Genomic DNA, 14114 nt, shown 5'->3' with positions numbered 1-14114 from the left:
CCCAGAAATGCCCGTGGAAGGCTAGAGAGGACTTGGGCAAGGCATTAGGGCTGGACGTTGTGACCCCTGGTGGAGCCAACCGGGGAAGTGCCTCTAATTTTGGCCTTTCTTTCCAAGTTTGAGTGTTCAGGTCTGTGTTTGTCTGCTAGTTAGACCGATTTAACTTCTAGAGTCCCAGGAGTTCTGGGCGAGCTGCAGCCTAGGGGCCTGGAATGCCAGGAACGCTTGAAGGATCTGTGTTGGTAGGCCTGGAGTTTGGCTAACGTGGGGATGATTTGGATTCAGAGATGCAGATATATTGCCTTTTTGGTATCCAATTTGAAAAGTAGCAACCATTTTGCTATCCCAAAGAACATCCATGGAGGCTTTCAACAAATAATATGCTTGCCTGTTTCAGGGAATTATCTATATCCCTTAAGTGGATTTTTGATCTTGTGTTTCTGAGGTGCTTTGCTTTTTATTCTTCCCACTTTCTTCCTTTTCTTGTGAATGATATTTGTTTAAAAAAAAGATAAAAACTCTGGACTGACAAATTTAGTAGAAGTTATTTGCACAAAGAACAATTCATGAATTGGGCAGCTCTCAGAACCAAAAGAGGTTCAGAGAGCTCTGCCCAGCAGTATGAGCTACTAGCTTTTGTAGGAAGCAAAGTAGAGAAATCACCTGGTTAGTTAACATCTAGGTGTCTGCCTTATTTCGCAATGATATGATGAGGCATTTGCCTTATTGGGGTATGGTCTGATCAGTTGGTTGTCTGTTATTGGCTGAAGGTTGGCTGTGATTGGCTGAAACCCAGCTATTTGCTATAAAAATATAGTAAGTTGGTCGGGCATGGTGGCTTACGCCTGTAATCCCAGCACTTTGGGAGGCGGAGGCAGGCGGATCACAAAGTCAGGAGATCGAGACCATCCTGGCTAACACGGTGAAACCCTGTCTCTACTAAAAATGCAAAAAATTAGCCAGGCATGGTGGCAGGTGCCAGTAGTCCCAGCTACTCTGGAGGCTGAAGCAGGAGAATGGTGTGGACCCAGGAGGCAGAGCTTGCAGTGAGCCGAGATTGCACCACTGCACTCCAGCCTGGGCAACAGAGCAAGACTCTGTCTCAAAAAAAAAAAAAAAAAAACATATATATATATAGAGAGAGAGTAAGTCAGACTTCAGTTCGTTTACATACTAAGTCACGTTGTATTTTGTTATATAAGAACTCAAGTACCAAGACAGCCTCAGGCTAATGGGCTTTTGCTTATTTAACAGATTTTTCATTCTTCTTATGTCCCAATATCAAATACTGCATTTCCCATAATAATTTTTCTCAGTAAGTAGTATGATTAAATGATTAGAAAAAGGGGTTCTTGAGATATCTGTTTTAGGGTTATTGCTAAAAGTTCTACTGAATATTTCTAAAACAATTTAAATTAGACAACTAATGAATGGATTTTCTTTGTAAGTTGGAATACTCTGTGGAGAAGGAATCTGGTTCTTTAATAGGGACCAAGCAGGAAGGAATGCTCTTAACAGTTACTGATATTTACCATGAGTGTTTATGGCATCTGTGTGTCTGTATGTCTACCTAAGTATTGGATGAGAAGTTTCAGCATTCCTGCAAAGTATTTATTCCCCTTACTGTGGTCATTTAAATATTTTCAGGTAAATTCCTTAAAATCCTTATGTCTTCATTCTTGCCATACCAGAGATTACCTTCCTTCTTTAGTGAGTCTCCCTAATTCACAATTTTTCTCCATCACAAAATGTCTATAAGTCTGTGTACCAGCCAAGGTTCAATCAGAGAAGTGGAATCACTATGTTTCTTTATGTTCACAGGGCAAGCAATTAAGAAGGGAAGATGAACATAAAGTAGGGAAGAGCAAGAATGAATTGTAACCTAAGACACGAGTTGGTCATTCTTTCACTGTCTCCAACTTTAAAGATACGAGTATCCTTGCTAGAGGAGCTGACACTCTTTGCCACAGGACTAGACACACACATGGCTCAGGAATCAAAAAAGCTGAAGATGACTCAGGGGAAGGCTTCTGCCCCATCCCAACAAGGAGAACCAGCTGATTGGTGACAAAGTGCATGAGCTGCAGTAGCACCTAGTGTCCCTGCACCACCGTTTCAACTATAAAACTGGAGGGATGCTTCGGTTCTGCCCTTCAGGACTTACACAACCATGTCTTTTCCGGGCTATTCTAACCAGAAACAAAAGGAAAGGAAATTCTGGGAAACATAGTTTAGCTTAGCAAAGTTGAGATATTACAAAATTACCACTGTCCACTCTGTGTCGAGTTGACATAAATACAGCCCTCCTTAAAACATACTTTCAAAATAAAGCCCACACCCTACACATAAGCTATCTCTGGAGAAATTTGAAGTCTCTTGTGCACTAAGGATAACCACAACAACAAACTGTAAACCTAGCCCAATTTCTGACTAGATTGATACCACCAAACCACCGCTATGCACTCAAGAGCACTAAAGTCCTAGCAGAAGGAAAGACACACTCATCTCCAAGCATAAAAAAAATTTTTTTTACTTCATACTATGAAGAAGGAATTGAAAAAATAAGCAAAAAAATATATAACATGTCCAACTTTTAACAGAAAGAAGAAAAGACACATACGGAAAGGCAAGAAAAAAACACAGTTCAAAGAGAAAACAATCATTAGAACCAGACTCATAAGACATAGACATTAGAACTGTCAGATAATTTTAAATAACTATGATTAATGTGATGAAGGCCCTAAGGGGAAAGTTAAACAAAATGCAAGCTCAGATGGGTGATTTTAGCAAATAGATGGAAATTATAAGGAAAAATAAAATGGAAACTATAAAAATAATATAAGGCCAGGCACGGTGGCTCACGCCTGTAATCCTAGCACTTTGGGAGGCTGAGACAGGCAGATCACTAGGTCAGGAGATCAAGACCATCCTGGTTAACACGGTGAAACCCCGTCTTTACTAAAAATACAAAAAAATTAGCCAGCCGTGTTAGTGGGCGCCTGTAGTCCCAGCTACTTGGGAGGCTGAGGCAGGAGAATGGCATGAACCCGAGAGGTAGAGCTTGCAGTGAGCCAAGATTGCACCACTGCACTCCAGCCTGGGCTACAGAGCAAGACTCCATCTCAAAAAAAAAAAAAAAAAAATTATATAGAGTTGAAGAATGCCTTCCATAGGCCCATTAGGAGACTCAACACAGTTGAGGAAAACATCAAACTTGAAGGTAGGTAAATAGAAATTCCTGAAACACACACACACAAAAAAGAGTCACAGAAACAGAACACAGCATCCAAGACTGATGGGAAAATATCAATATCAAATCAAGAAATAATGGCTGAGAATTTCCAAAATCTGTGAGACACCAAACCAATCCAAGGATCTCAGAGAACACACTGAGCAGGATAAATTCTTTAAAAAGAAACTAAGCTTATTGTATTCAAACTAAGCTTATTGTATTGATACCTGGTAGTTATAACTTTCCAAATACACTGCCCAACATCTCCAGATGATCTATTATTTCTGGAAGTTTCCTTTATTACATTTCTTACTTCAGAGAGAGGAACTTTGGTCAACTTTCCTCATCACTATACTAAAAATCCTGCCCAAGGAGGAGCTTATTCACCGTATAGCCTTGGCTTCATGCTATGGTCAATGTTGCAGTATTCTCAGAAAGAAAAGACTGGTTCCATTTTACCTCCATCTTTTGTTTCCTGTCAGAAAACCTACCATACCACCAAGTACACCTTCTCTACACTGCCTCTGATGTTTAAGTAATTTTAGAATTCTGTTGAGACTATCTCCCTTTTTAGGTATGATGAATCTCATCCTAAATTGCATGCCAAAGACTTTGAGAACTAAACTATGGGCCCAGTTCTCATGTCCCAGACTGGCCTTTCATTACCCACACAATGAATGGGTTAAATTGCTTGGCAGGTGACAGTCCAATGATCACAACCAAGGAGGATTTCCCAGGGGGATTTTATTACTTGCAATAAGTAAGGAGGACACTGGGAATAATTCCCCAAAGCATTGCCTCCCTGAGCAATGGTGCAAACATGGCTTTTATTAGTCTGGTTAGCTGAGTCACTGTATGTACAGATGGAGTCAAGGCAGTGCAGTCCCAGTTGTCGGTCATGCTTCTACATATGTCACATGTATAGAAAATGGTTAAGCTCCTCCTTGGGCAGGATTTTTAGTATAGTGATGAGGAAAGTTGGCCAAAGTTCATCTCCAACTCAGGCATCTCTGGGTCCAACTGGTCTTTGTTTTTCCTGGGCTGAGCTTCTTCCTGGAACTTTTTAAAACAAAAATTCAAGATATAACAGTTACAAGTGGGTAATTTTTTCACCATGCATACCCAAAAACCGAAGGACCCTGGGTTACACTTTAGGTGGCACTCATGTGGGACCTGTCGGAAGAGTACTACAAAGGCTTTGAAAACTGAACTGACATTGGAACCACAACCCTCAGAAGGCTGGTCAAAACTTATGACTTGAACCCAAATGGGTTAATTACCTTTTAAAACATAAATATCAAGATCCTCCACCAAACTTAACCAAGACCCAGAGCATCCTAATGACATTCAAAATGTCCAGGATACAATCGAAATTAATTGGCATGTGAAGAACCAGGAAAATCCCAACTCACGTTGGATAAAAAAGTAACAGATGCAGAATGTAAGTTGCCACACGTTGAAATTATCAAGACTATAAAGCAGCTATTCAAATGGAAAGTTAAAAAGTCTCAGAGAAGTAATAGAAAATATAAAGAATAGCCCCATGGAAATTTTAGAACAGGAAAATAACAAAAACCATCATCACATCATATCCAGGGTACATGCTGTCAATATTGCTTATCACTGTTGATGTTAAGCAATCACCTTGATCACCCAGCTGAGGTAGTATTTGACGGGTTTCTCGCCTGTAAAGTTATTCTTCCCCCTTTCCCCTTATTTTACTGTTTAGCAGGAAGTCACTATGTGCAGCCCATGCCTAAAAAGGGAGTAGTTGGTGGGCACGGTGGCTCACACCTGTAATCCCAGCACTTTGGGAGGCTGAGATGGGTGGATCACCAGAGGTCAGGAGTTCGAGACCAGCCTGGCCAACGTGGTGAAACCCCGTCTCTACTAAAAACACAAAAATTAGCCAGGCATGGTGGCACACACCTGTAATCCCAGCTACTCAGGAGGCTGAGGCAGGAAAACTGCTTGAACCTGGGAGGCAGAGATTGCAGTGATCCTGCCATTACACTCCAGCCTGGGTGACAAGAGCAAAACTGCATCTCAAATGAAAAAAAAAAAAGTGAGTAGTTATATTTCACCTCCTTGCGGTGGAGTATCTACATTCTTCTGTATGAGAAATTTGTCAGTTATCTCCTATTTATTATTTATATTATGAACTCATTGATTCTTGTTTTATACTTTGGGTTATAATCCAATACTATGTTGTTTTACTGCTGAGATTATTCCTGTGTAGGCCACTGGGAGCTTTTTCAGTTGACACCTGTGTCCCTTTGACGAACTCCTGTCATTTTGTGGGGAAGAGGGAGTAGCACTTTCTTTCTTTTCTACCGCTACAAAATTCTCCAGTATTATCTTGTATTTCTCTTCCCTAACCCCAACGTCAATAATTTGCATTTCTCTAATGATAAATGATGTTAAACATCTTTTCATATGCTTTCTTATTATCTATATATCTTCTTTGATGATTACCAAGGATGGAAAGGGTAGGGGGGGAAAGTGGAGATGGTTAATGGGTACAAAAATAGAAAGAATGAATAAGAATTAGTAGTTGATAGCACAACAGGGTGATTATAGTCAAAAATAATTGCACATTATAAAATAGCTAGTATAATTGGATTGTTTATAACAGAGGCTAAAGGCTTGAGGTGATAGATACCCCATTTAACCTGATGTGATTATTACACATTGCATACCTGTATCAAAATACCTTGTATACCCCATAAATATATAACCTACTATGTGCCTATTGAAATAAAAAAGTTTTTAAAAAAGAAATAATGCTGAGACAACTGAATATCCACATGCAAAAGATAAAGTTTGACATTTATCTTACACCATACACAAAAACTAACTCAAAACCAACCAGAGACCTAAATGTAAAAGCTGAAACTATAAAACTCTTATGGAAACATAGGCATAAATCTTTATGGCTGTGAATTAGGCAATCGTTTCTTAGGTAGTACACAAAAATCATAAGCAACAAAAGAAAAAATGGATGTTAGACTTCATCAAAATTTAAAACTTTTGTGCATCACTATCAAGAAAGTGAAAGACAATCATAGAATGGGAGAAAATATTTGGAAATCATACATACGATACGTATCTAATACCCACAATATATAAAGAGCTCTTACAATGCAACAACAAAAATATCAAAAAAAACAAGCCCTATTTATAAATGGGGAAAGGATTTGAATAGACATTTCTCCAGAGAAGATATACAAATAACCACTAAGCACATGGAAAATGTGCAATGTCATTAGCCATTAGGCAAGTGCAAATCAAAACTACAATGAAATACCACTTCACACCCACTAGGATGGCTAGAATTTAATAGATAAATAAAAAGTGTACCCACATTGCTGATAGGAATGTAAAAATAGTGCAGCTGCTGTGGAAAACAGTTTGTCAGTTCCTCAAAAGTTGAAACGTGGAGTTTCCTTATGACCCAAACATTCTATTCCTGGGTATTTATCCAAGAGAACTGAAAACATGTGTTCACACAACACTAAAACTGAGTCCAGGTGTGGTGGTTCAGACTGTTGTCCAAGCACTTTGGGAGGCTGAGGCAGGCAGATCACCTGAGGTCAGGAGTTTGAGACCAGCCTGGCCAACATGGCAAAACCCTGTCTCTGCAAAAAATACAAAAATCAGCTGGGTGTGGTGGTGCACGCCTGTAGTCCCAGCTACTCAAGAGGCTGAAGCAGGAGAATCTCTTGAACCCAGGAAGTGGAGGTTGCAATGAGCCAAGATCACACCACTGCACTCCAGTCTGGGTGACAGAGTGAGACTCCATCCAAAAAAAAAAAAGTGGTACACATATGTTCACAGCAGCGGTGGTCATAAGAGCCAAAAAATGGAAACAACCCAAATGTCCAGAAACTGAAGAGTGTATAAACAAAATGTGTCCTCTCCTTAAACAAAATGTGGTATATCCTAACAATGGAATAACAGTCAACCATATAAAGGAATGTAATACCGAAACATGCCACAACAGGAATGAACCTCAAGTTATGCTCAGTGAAAGAAGTCAGACATGAAAGACCACATATTGCATGATTCCATTTGTATGAAAGAGTAGGAAAACCAATAGAGACAAAACCATATGATGGTTGCATATTTCGAGTGACAATAAGAGGTTGAGAGTAACAGGGGGTAGGGTTTTTTTAAGATGATGAAAATGTTATTAAATTGGTAATGTTGATGGATATACAATGTGAATATACTGAAGGTTATTTAATTGTATACTTTTTTTTTGTCTCCGGTAGAGGGTCATAACTGCAAGTTGTTCAGGTTCTTGGCATTTTGAACAAGGAACTGGACAAAATGCCTAGCAAAGCAAAGAAAGAATGAAGCAGGGATTTATTGAAAACCAAAGTACACTCCACAGTGTGGGAGCAACCCGAGCAGTGGCTCAAGGGCCCGGATACAGGATCTTCTTGGCTCTAAATACCCACTAGAAGTTTCCCATTGGCCAGTTCATGCTTTGCAGAAAGCAACCAATCAGAGGCTAGGGTGAAATTACAAGGTTGCAAAGGAAGACTTATCTGCAAACAGCCTGATTTGTTGGGGACAGGCAATTTCCCATCTGCTGTGATTCCTTCCACCAGAAAAGGTTGTGGAGGGGGGTTGCAAAGGGAGTAGCCTCTGGTCCTTTTGTTACTTAGGCATAGAAAGTTAAGGTTTTCCTTTTGGTTTTGTCCTAGGAAGTTGGTGTGAAATAGCCTTAGGTTCCTTGCCTCCAGACCCTATTCTCCTGCCTCACTTTAAGTGGATAAATTATATGCTGTATGAATTATATCTCAATAAAGCTGTTTTAAAAGGGGTGGTATAAGGAAGAATTCCAAATGATGCCATTTGTGTTTTTCGTTGGTCACTGTGGCTGGGCTCTGGCTACAGTGGATGAGGGATTCTTCTGAAGAACTTGTGTAGCAGGAAGAAAAAAAATTTTTCCTAGTTATTGCCAAAGCGTCTCTTGGGAACCCCTAACTTACTTGGGGATAACTTGGGATTCAGAAAGAAGAAAAAAAAAAAAGAGATAACTGCTTTTGTTGAGAATTTCAGGGCAAGAGAAAACTGGAAAAGGGGGCAGCATTCTGGAAAAAGGAGAAGGAGAAGGAGAAGGAGAAGAAGAAAACAGTGTCCAACAGAAACGACTTAAGAGACTAGAGAAGGCTGATATTCAGATTGCAATTATCTGCCGAATCACACTGTGATGTCAGCCTCCCTTGCTGTTACTCCCAAATGAGCAGTAGAACTCTACTGCCTTTTCTGTGTGGCATTGAGGGTTATGAACTTCAAAAGTAGGAACCTGGTCCAGCATATGAGTTGCTGCTGTGCTGGAGACAATTCTAACAGCTGCAACAAGAACTGCAGAAATGAAGAATGAGAATTGAGCAGAAATCAGAGTTATCAGTGATCAAGGGGGCCTAAGCCCCTGAATTCACGGTAATCTTCCTTAAGGATATGGCTGGGCATTTGAATAAATCTCTAGATATTAAAGGACACTGACTTATATATGCTTGAAGCCCAGAGTTTCTGGCTTATGACATATGCTGCAGGTCTGAAGGGCATTCATTTACAAAACTTTGATGATAAGGGGAGCAGAGAATGTGGAAAAACAGAAAAGAGGTAAATGAAGCCACCGAGACAGGAAGGGGCATTATCTTCAGCAACAGGAATGTCAACAGGAAGCAACATCAAATATTGATGAGGAATACTCATCAATATTTATTAAGCAGGGCAGAGGAGAGACACAGTTCAGGGAGGCTTCTGCTGGCTGACTCTTGAACCAAGCCCATAAAAATTGTGATGCTGACACCAGAAAATTCCAGTGAAAAGGCACAGTCAGGAAATGCTTTAGACTACATGGCCCACGGGGCCCTTAGAGATCCTTCAACAGCCTCTAATTTGTCACAGACATGAATCCCCACTCACTGGATGTTGGGAAGAAGATTCAATTATAGGATTTCCTTCAGGCAAGCTGGGTGTCTTTATAACTCTGCAAAGTAGAGAATCGAGAAGAAGCTGAGATTTTTCCTAAGTGGAGAGAGACCTAAATGGAAGTTCAGGAGGGACAACGGATGGTTCCTTGTTCACTGGAAGGAACCATCAAGTTGATGGGGATGGACATTGGGGTAGATTTTGAAAGCAAGAGAGAACAAAGAAAAAGGTTGGGAGTGGCGGTCAGAACACATGTGCCTAGAACCTGGTTACCTACTTTGTAACATGCAGAAGTTGTACTTCCCAGAAAGGTGAGGGACCTGCCCCGGGAGGAGATCATCAGGACACAGACATCAGTGACAGGAAGAGAGGGTGTCCTTCTCACCTGCCTCTTGAAACTGCTCTTTGGTTTCCACCACTGGGAGGCTATCGGTTGCTTCCTTGTGTCTTCTGGTGCTCTCTGAAGTTGGGAAGTATTTAGAAGAGGAAGGTTTGTGCTTCCAGGTCCTCCACAATCTCCCCAAACCCAGAAGCACAAGTTCCAGAAAAGTAAACAAGAGACAGAACCCACTGACTCCAAACATAGTCTTCAGGAAAATGGTCTTCTCAGAGGGGCGGGACAGATGGCAGGTTATACTACCAAGGCAAGGCTCTCGGCGACATGCAAAGGAGCTGGGCATCTGGAACCCATACAAGTGGTACTGCAACCCCAGGGCTGTCCCCTCCAGGACAAGCCGAGCCCCGAGCTGAGCCACATAAGCCCAGAGCAGCCTGAGGCTTCCAGCCCCTGGGACATCTGTGTTGCCCTCCCCTCCCTGGATCAGGGTCTCCTCCTCCTTCCCCTTTCCTGATAATGCCCAGTGCCAGATCACGTGATACAGAGTGAAACCCATGTAGAGGGCGCTGGGTACAGCCACCAAGATGACCTGGAAGACCCAGAAACGCAGCGGGGAGAGGGGGTGGAAGGCATCAAAGCAGGCGGCCTTGCAGCCCGGTTGCTGAGTGTGACACACGAATTCACTCTGCTCATCGCCATAGACTCCAGGCCCACTGGCAGCCAGCAGCACAAGGCGGAATCCCAGGAGCACGGGAAGCAGGAGGCGCCCCACGGTGGTAGAGTGCCGGCTCTCCTCCACCAGCAGCCGCCACAGGAACCTGCCACACATCCTGTTTTGGAGCAGAGGACAAGGGATCAGTGTTGCTCACTGTCCTGCAGGGGGAGCGCCAGTCTACCTTGTCACTTCTAATCCAAGGATCACTGAAGGCAAGATTTTTTATTCCTCTCCAAGTATCTGACTGATTAAACACCAAAACTCTGATGGCACCTCTTTACTACTTAATGAAATCATCTATGAAATAATAATAGTGAGTATGTGTGGTGTGGCTGTCTCTTCTGCCCTCCCCTTCTGTACTGCTGGAGTGGAGAGGAATTCTCAGGTTGGAGAGATCAGGATACATCTTCATCTCTCTCTTTCCCTCCTTTCCTCCCTCTGTCCCTTTCCCAAAGGCTAAACGTTAAGAGAGTAGACTGGGATGTTTCGTTAATTTTCCTTTGAAAGCTATTGCTTCCCTAGCTGATGGCTGCCAGGCCTGGTGCTACTAACAGCATCATCTTAAGCAAATCAGTGCTGATGCTGAGAGGGAATGTGTATTCTCTTGCTGTCTTCTTTTCTCTGTCTCCATGCCCTTGGATTATCACAGGTGTATCTGGATGTCCTCTCCTCCCATCACAGTGGTAAAGTTGAGAGGTAGTTAGGTTATGGGGCTAGATGTGATGGATGAAATGAACAGAGCAAGCATCGAGGCTCGCTTTAGTCTGAGTCTCTTAGGCCTTACAAGCTGAGGAAGAAGAGAACATTCGGAAGGTAACCCAGCAGAATTTACCAGAATTCCATACTATAGGATTTGGGGCCAGAGACAGAACTGACAAGATAGAAATTCAGATTTTGACCCCCACTTGCCATTGTTGTTTGGGCATATATCTCCCTCATGGTGACAGGTGACCATGATCAAGAACAGGTTTCAGAAATCCCTCTGTTCCCCAGCCAAAATACCACAAGGCTACAAGCCCAAGTTCACCGTCTCCATATTTGTCCTAATCAGCTGCCTTCCTCAATGCCCAGCGGCTATTTCAAACCGTCCCCATTTAGCCTAAATTCTCACTCATCTGCTTACCCTCACATCCAGAAGACTATGTGGTATGGTCTGAATGATGATCAAGATTCATATGTTAGAACCTAGTACAGTAGTCCCCCCTCTTATCTGCGGTTTCACTTTCTACAGTTTCAGTTACCTACAGTCAACCGAGGTCCGAAAATATTAAATGGAAAATTCCAGAAATACAAAATTAACGTTTTAAATTGTGTGCTGTTCTGAGTAGCATGATGAAATCTCACACCATCCCACCCAGGATTCACAAATCATCCCTTTGTCCAGGGTATCCACGCTGTAGACACTCCTTGCCAGTTTGTGACTTAATTGCCATTTTGGTTATCAGATCGACTATCAGTATTTGTGTTCAAGTAACCGTTATTTTACTTAAGAATAGTCCCAAAGAGCATGAATAGTGATGCCAGCATATTGTTACAATTTTTTTTTTTTTTTTTTTTGTTACAATTTTTTTTTTTTTTTTTGAGACAGAGTCTCACTCTGTCACCAGGCTGGAGTGCAGTGGCGCAATCTTGGCTCACTGCAATCTCTGCCTCCCCGGTTCAAGCGATTCTGCTGCCTCAGCCTCCCGAGTAGCTAAGACTATAAGCGCACACCACCACGCTGGACTAATTTTTTGTATTTTAGTAGAAACAGGATTTCACCATGTTGGCCAGGATGGTCTCGATCTCCTGACCTTGTGATCCACCTGCCTCGGCCTCCCAAAGTGCTGGGATTACAGGTGTGAACCACCACGCCTGGCCACAACTGTTCTATTTCATTAGTAGTTATTGTTGTTAATCTCTTACTGTGCTAATTTATAATTAAACTTTATCATAGAGATGTACATATGGGGAAAAAAAAACCATAGTATATATGGGGTTTGGTACTATCCACAATTTTGGGCATCCACTGGACGTCTTGGAACATATCTCCCACAGATGAGGTGGAAGTGCTGTACTCAGTGTGATAGTATTAAGGGGTGGAGCCTTTACCAGATGTCTTAGTCCATTTTGTGTTGCCACAAAGGAGTACCTGAGGCTGGGTGATTTATAAAGAGGTTTATTTGGCTCACTGTTCTGCAAGCTGCACATTTGCTTAGCTTCTGTAGAGGGCTTCCATACTGTGTCAAAACATGGCAGGGAAGGTCAAAGGGGAAGAGGGACCAAACCCGAGGGACATCCTGGCTTTACAACAACCCACTCTTGAGGGAACTAATCCATTCCCTCCAGAACGAATCCAGTTTCACAGGAGTAATAACCCACTCACTGCCACAAGAATGGCGCCAAGTCATTCATGAGGAATCTGCCCCCAGGACCCAAACACCCCCCCCAGACCCCGCCTCCCAACACCATCAAACTATAGGGATTAAATTTCAACATGAGATTTGGTGGGAACAAACAAACCATATCAAACCATAGGAAGAGGTGATTAAGCCTTGAAGGAAGAACCTTCATGAATGGTATTAGTGCTCTTATAAAAGATGCTCCAGGGAGCCCCTCCACCCCTTCCCACTGTGTGAGGATACACAGGAGGTGCTATCTAAGAGGAGCAAGCCCTTGCCAGACACTGAATCTGCTGGTGCCTGGATCATGGACTTCTCGGCCTCCAGAACTCTGAGAAATAAATATCTCTTGTTTATGAATTACCCACTCTATAAAGTATTTTGTTATAGCCGCCCAAACAGACTAAGACACCATGAAAACCTCTTACTCCAAAGAGAAAATAGAGACACTGATGTGAAACCCCACAGATACTGCTTTCTCTTGTCTTAATATTTACTTCCTTGTCTAACATCGCAAGAAAGAAGTGGACCTACAGTTACCCAACTCTACCATCCCTTCCAAATTTGTGTCCTTGGGTCTCACCTTTCCTGCTTCTTCAAGGATTTGTTCCCCAAATTATCTTCCCTGTAATTCGGACTTGCCCTGTGGTCTCAGTCAGAAGGATGGGTTGAGATGCATCCCAGGGACAATTCTAAGGGTCTCAATTGACCAGAGAAATATGTCATCATCCACCAACTGCAAGACACTATATTTTGAGCCATTAAGAGTCACAGTTTGAGTTCATCTAGGTTGGTCACTCATCCTCCCTCAATCGGCCCCATCTGTGAGGATACCTGCAGCCCTGCCCTGCCTTGTAAGTCTAGGGGGTCCCTGGATTTAGGGAAAGCATCCCCAGGGCTCTGAGGGTTTCTGTCCTTCCTCTCTTGAGAGTTATCAGACTAGATGATCGTTAGGTAAATTCTCAAGTCTTGCTGTCAGCCTTGTTTTATTTCGAAGTGCAGGTCCACTACCCTCTAAACACATTTCTAGCACATTTCCAGCAGACCTGGAATTTAACACAGGGTGGCTCTGACATATTTCAAGGGTCAGGGATTCAAATCATTTCCAGAGGCCCTATCTAGTGTCTCCTTTCTTTCTGTCTCTCCCGTGCCCACCCCAGGCCCATGAAGAGACACCTAAATCCTCTCAGAGTCTCTCAGAACCAAGCTGAAGTCTCCAGAGCTCACCACAGAGCTTTGGGATTTTAGAAAGGAGAGAGGGGCAAGAGTAGAACAAAAGGTCTTGCCTAGGGCCCCTTGGTTTGGAGCTCTCATATCTAACCCTAAGCACCCTTCCTTGTCATTCACCTGCCTTCACCTGCAGCTGTTATCTCCAAAACAATGCTTATGTCCCATGCTTTCAGGGCCTCCTGGAGGGTTCAGACAAAAGTGTCCTTTCTCTCCCAAAGTCTGCATATCAAAGGGACCTCCCTATATGATAGCCTTCTACCCCCTTACCCC

At 42.6% G+C, this 14114-nt stretch overlaps 1 protein-coding gene across 1 annotated transcript; it reads right to left on the bottom strand.

Annotated features, from left to right (window-relative positions):
• Positions 1-3959: 3959 nt before the first annotated feature.
• On the bottom strand, positions 3960-10347 carry LOC105543704 (gap junction gamma-3 protein). Its single transcript, XM_011985736.1, has 2 exons — positions 9567-10347; positions 3960-4291 (listed from the first exon to the last, which is right to left on the bottom strand). The coding sequence occupies exons 1-2, from the start codon at positions 10345-10347 to the stop codon at positions 4233-4235; spliced, it is 840 nt and encodes a 279-aa protein (XP_011841126.1). The 3' UTR covers positions 3960-4232.
• Between the last annotated feature and the right edge of the window lie 3767 nt (positions 10348-14114).

The sequence above is a fragment of the Mandrillus leucophaeus genome, unplaced genomic scaffold (genome assembly GCF_000951045.1).
Source record: "Mandrillus leucophaeus isolate KB7577 unplaced genomic scaffold, Mleu.le_1.0 Scaffold29, whole genome shotgun sequence".
NCBI lineage: Eukaryota > Metazoa > Chordata > Mammalia > Primates > Cercopithecidae > Mandrillus > Mandrillus leucophaeus.
Note: the sequence above shows the minus strand (reverse complement) of the source record. Positions and strands in the feature narration are given on the sequence as shown.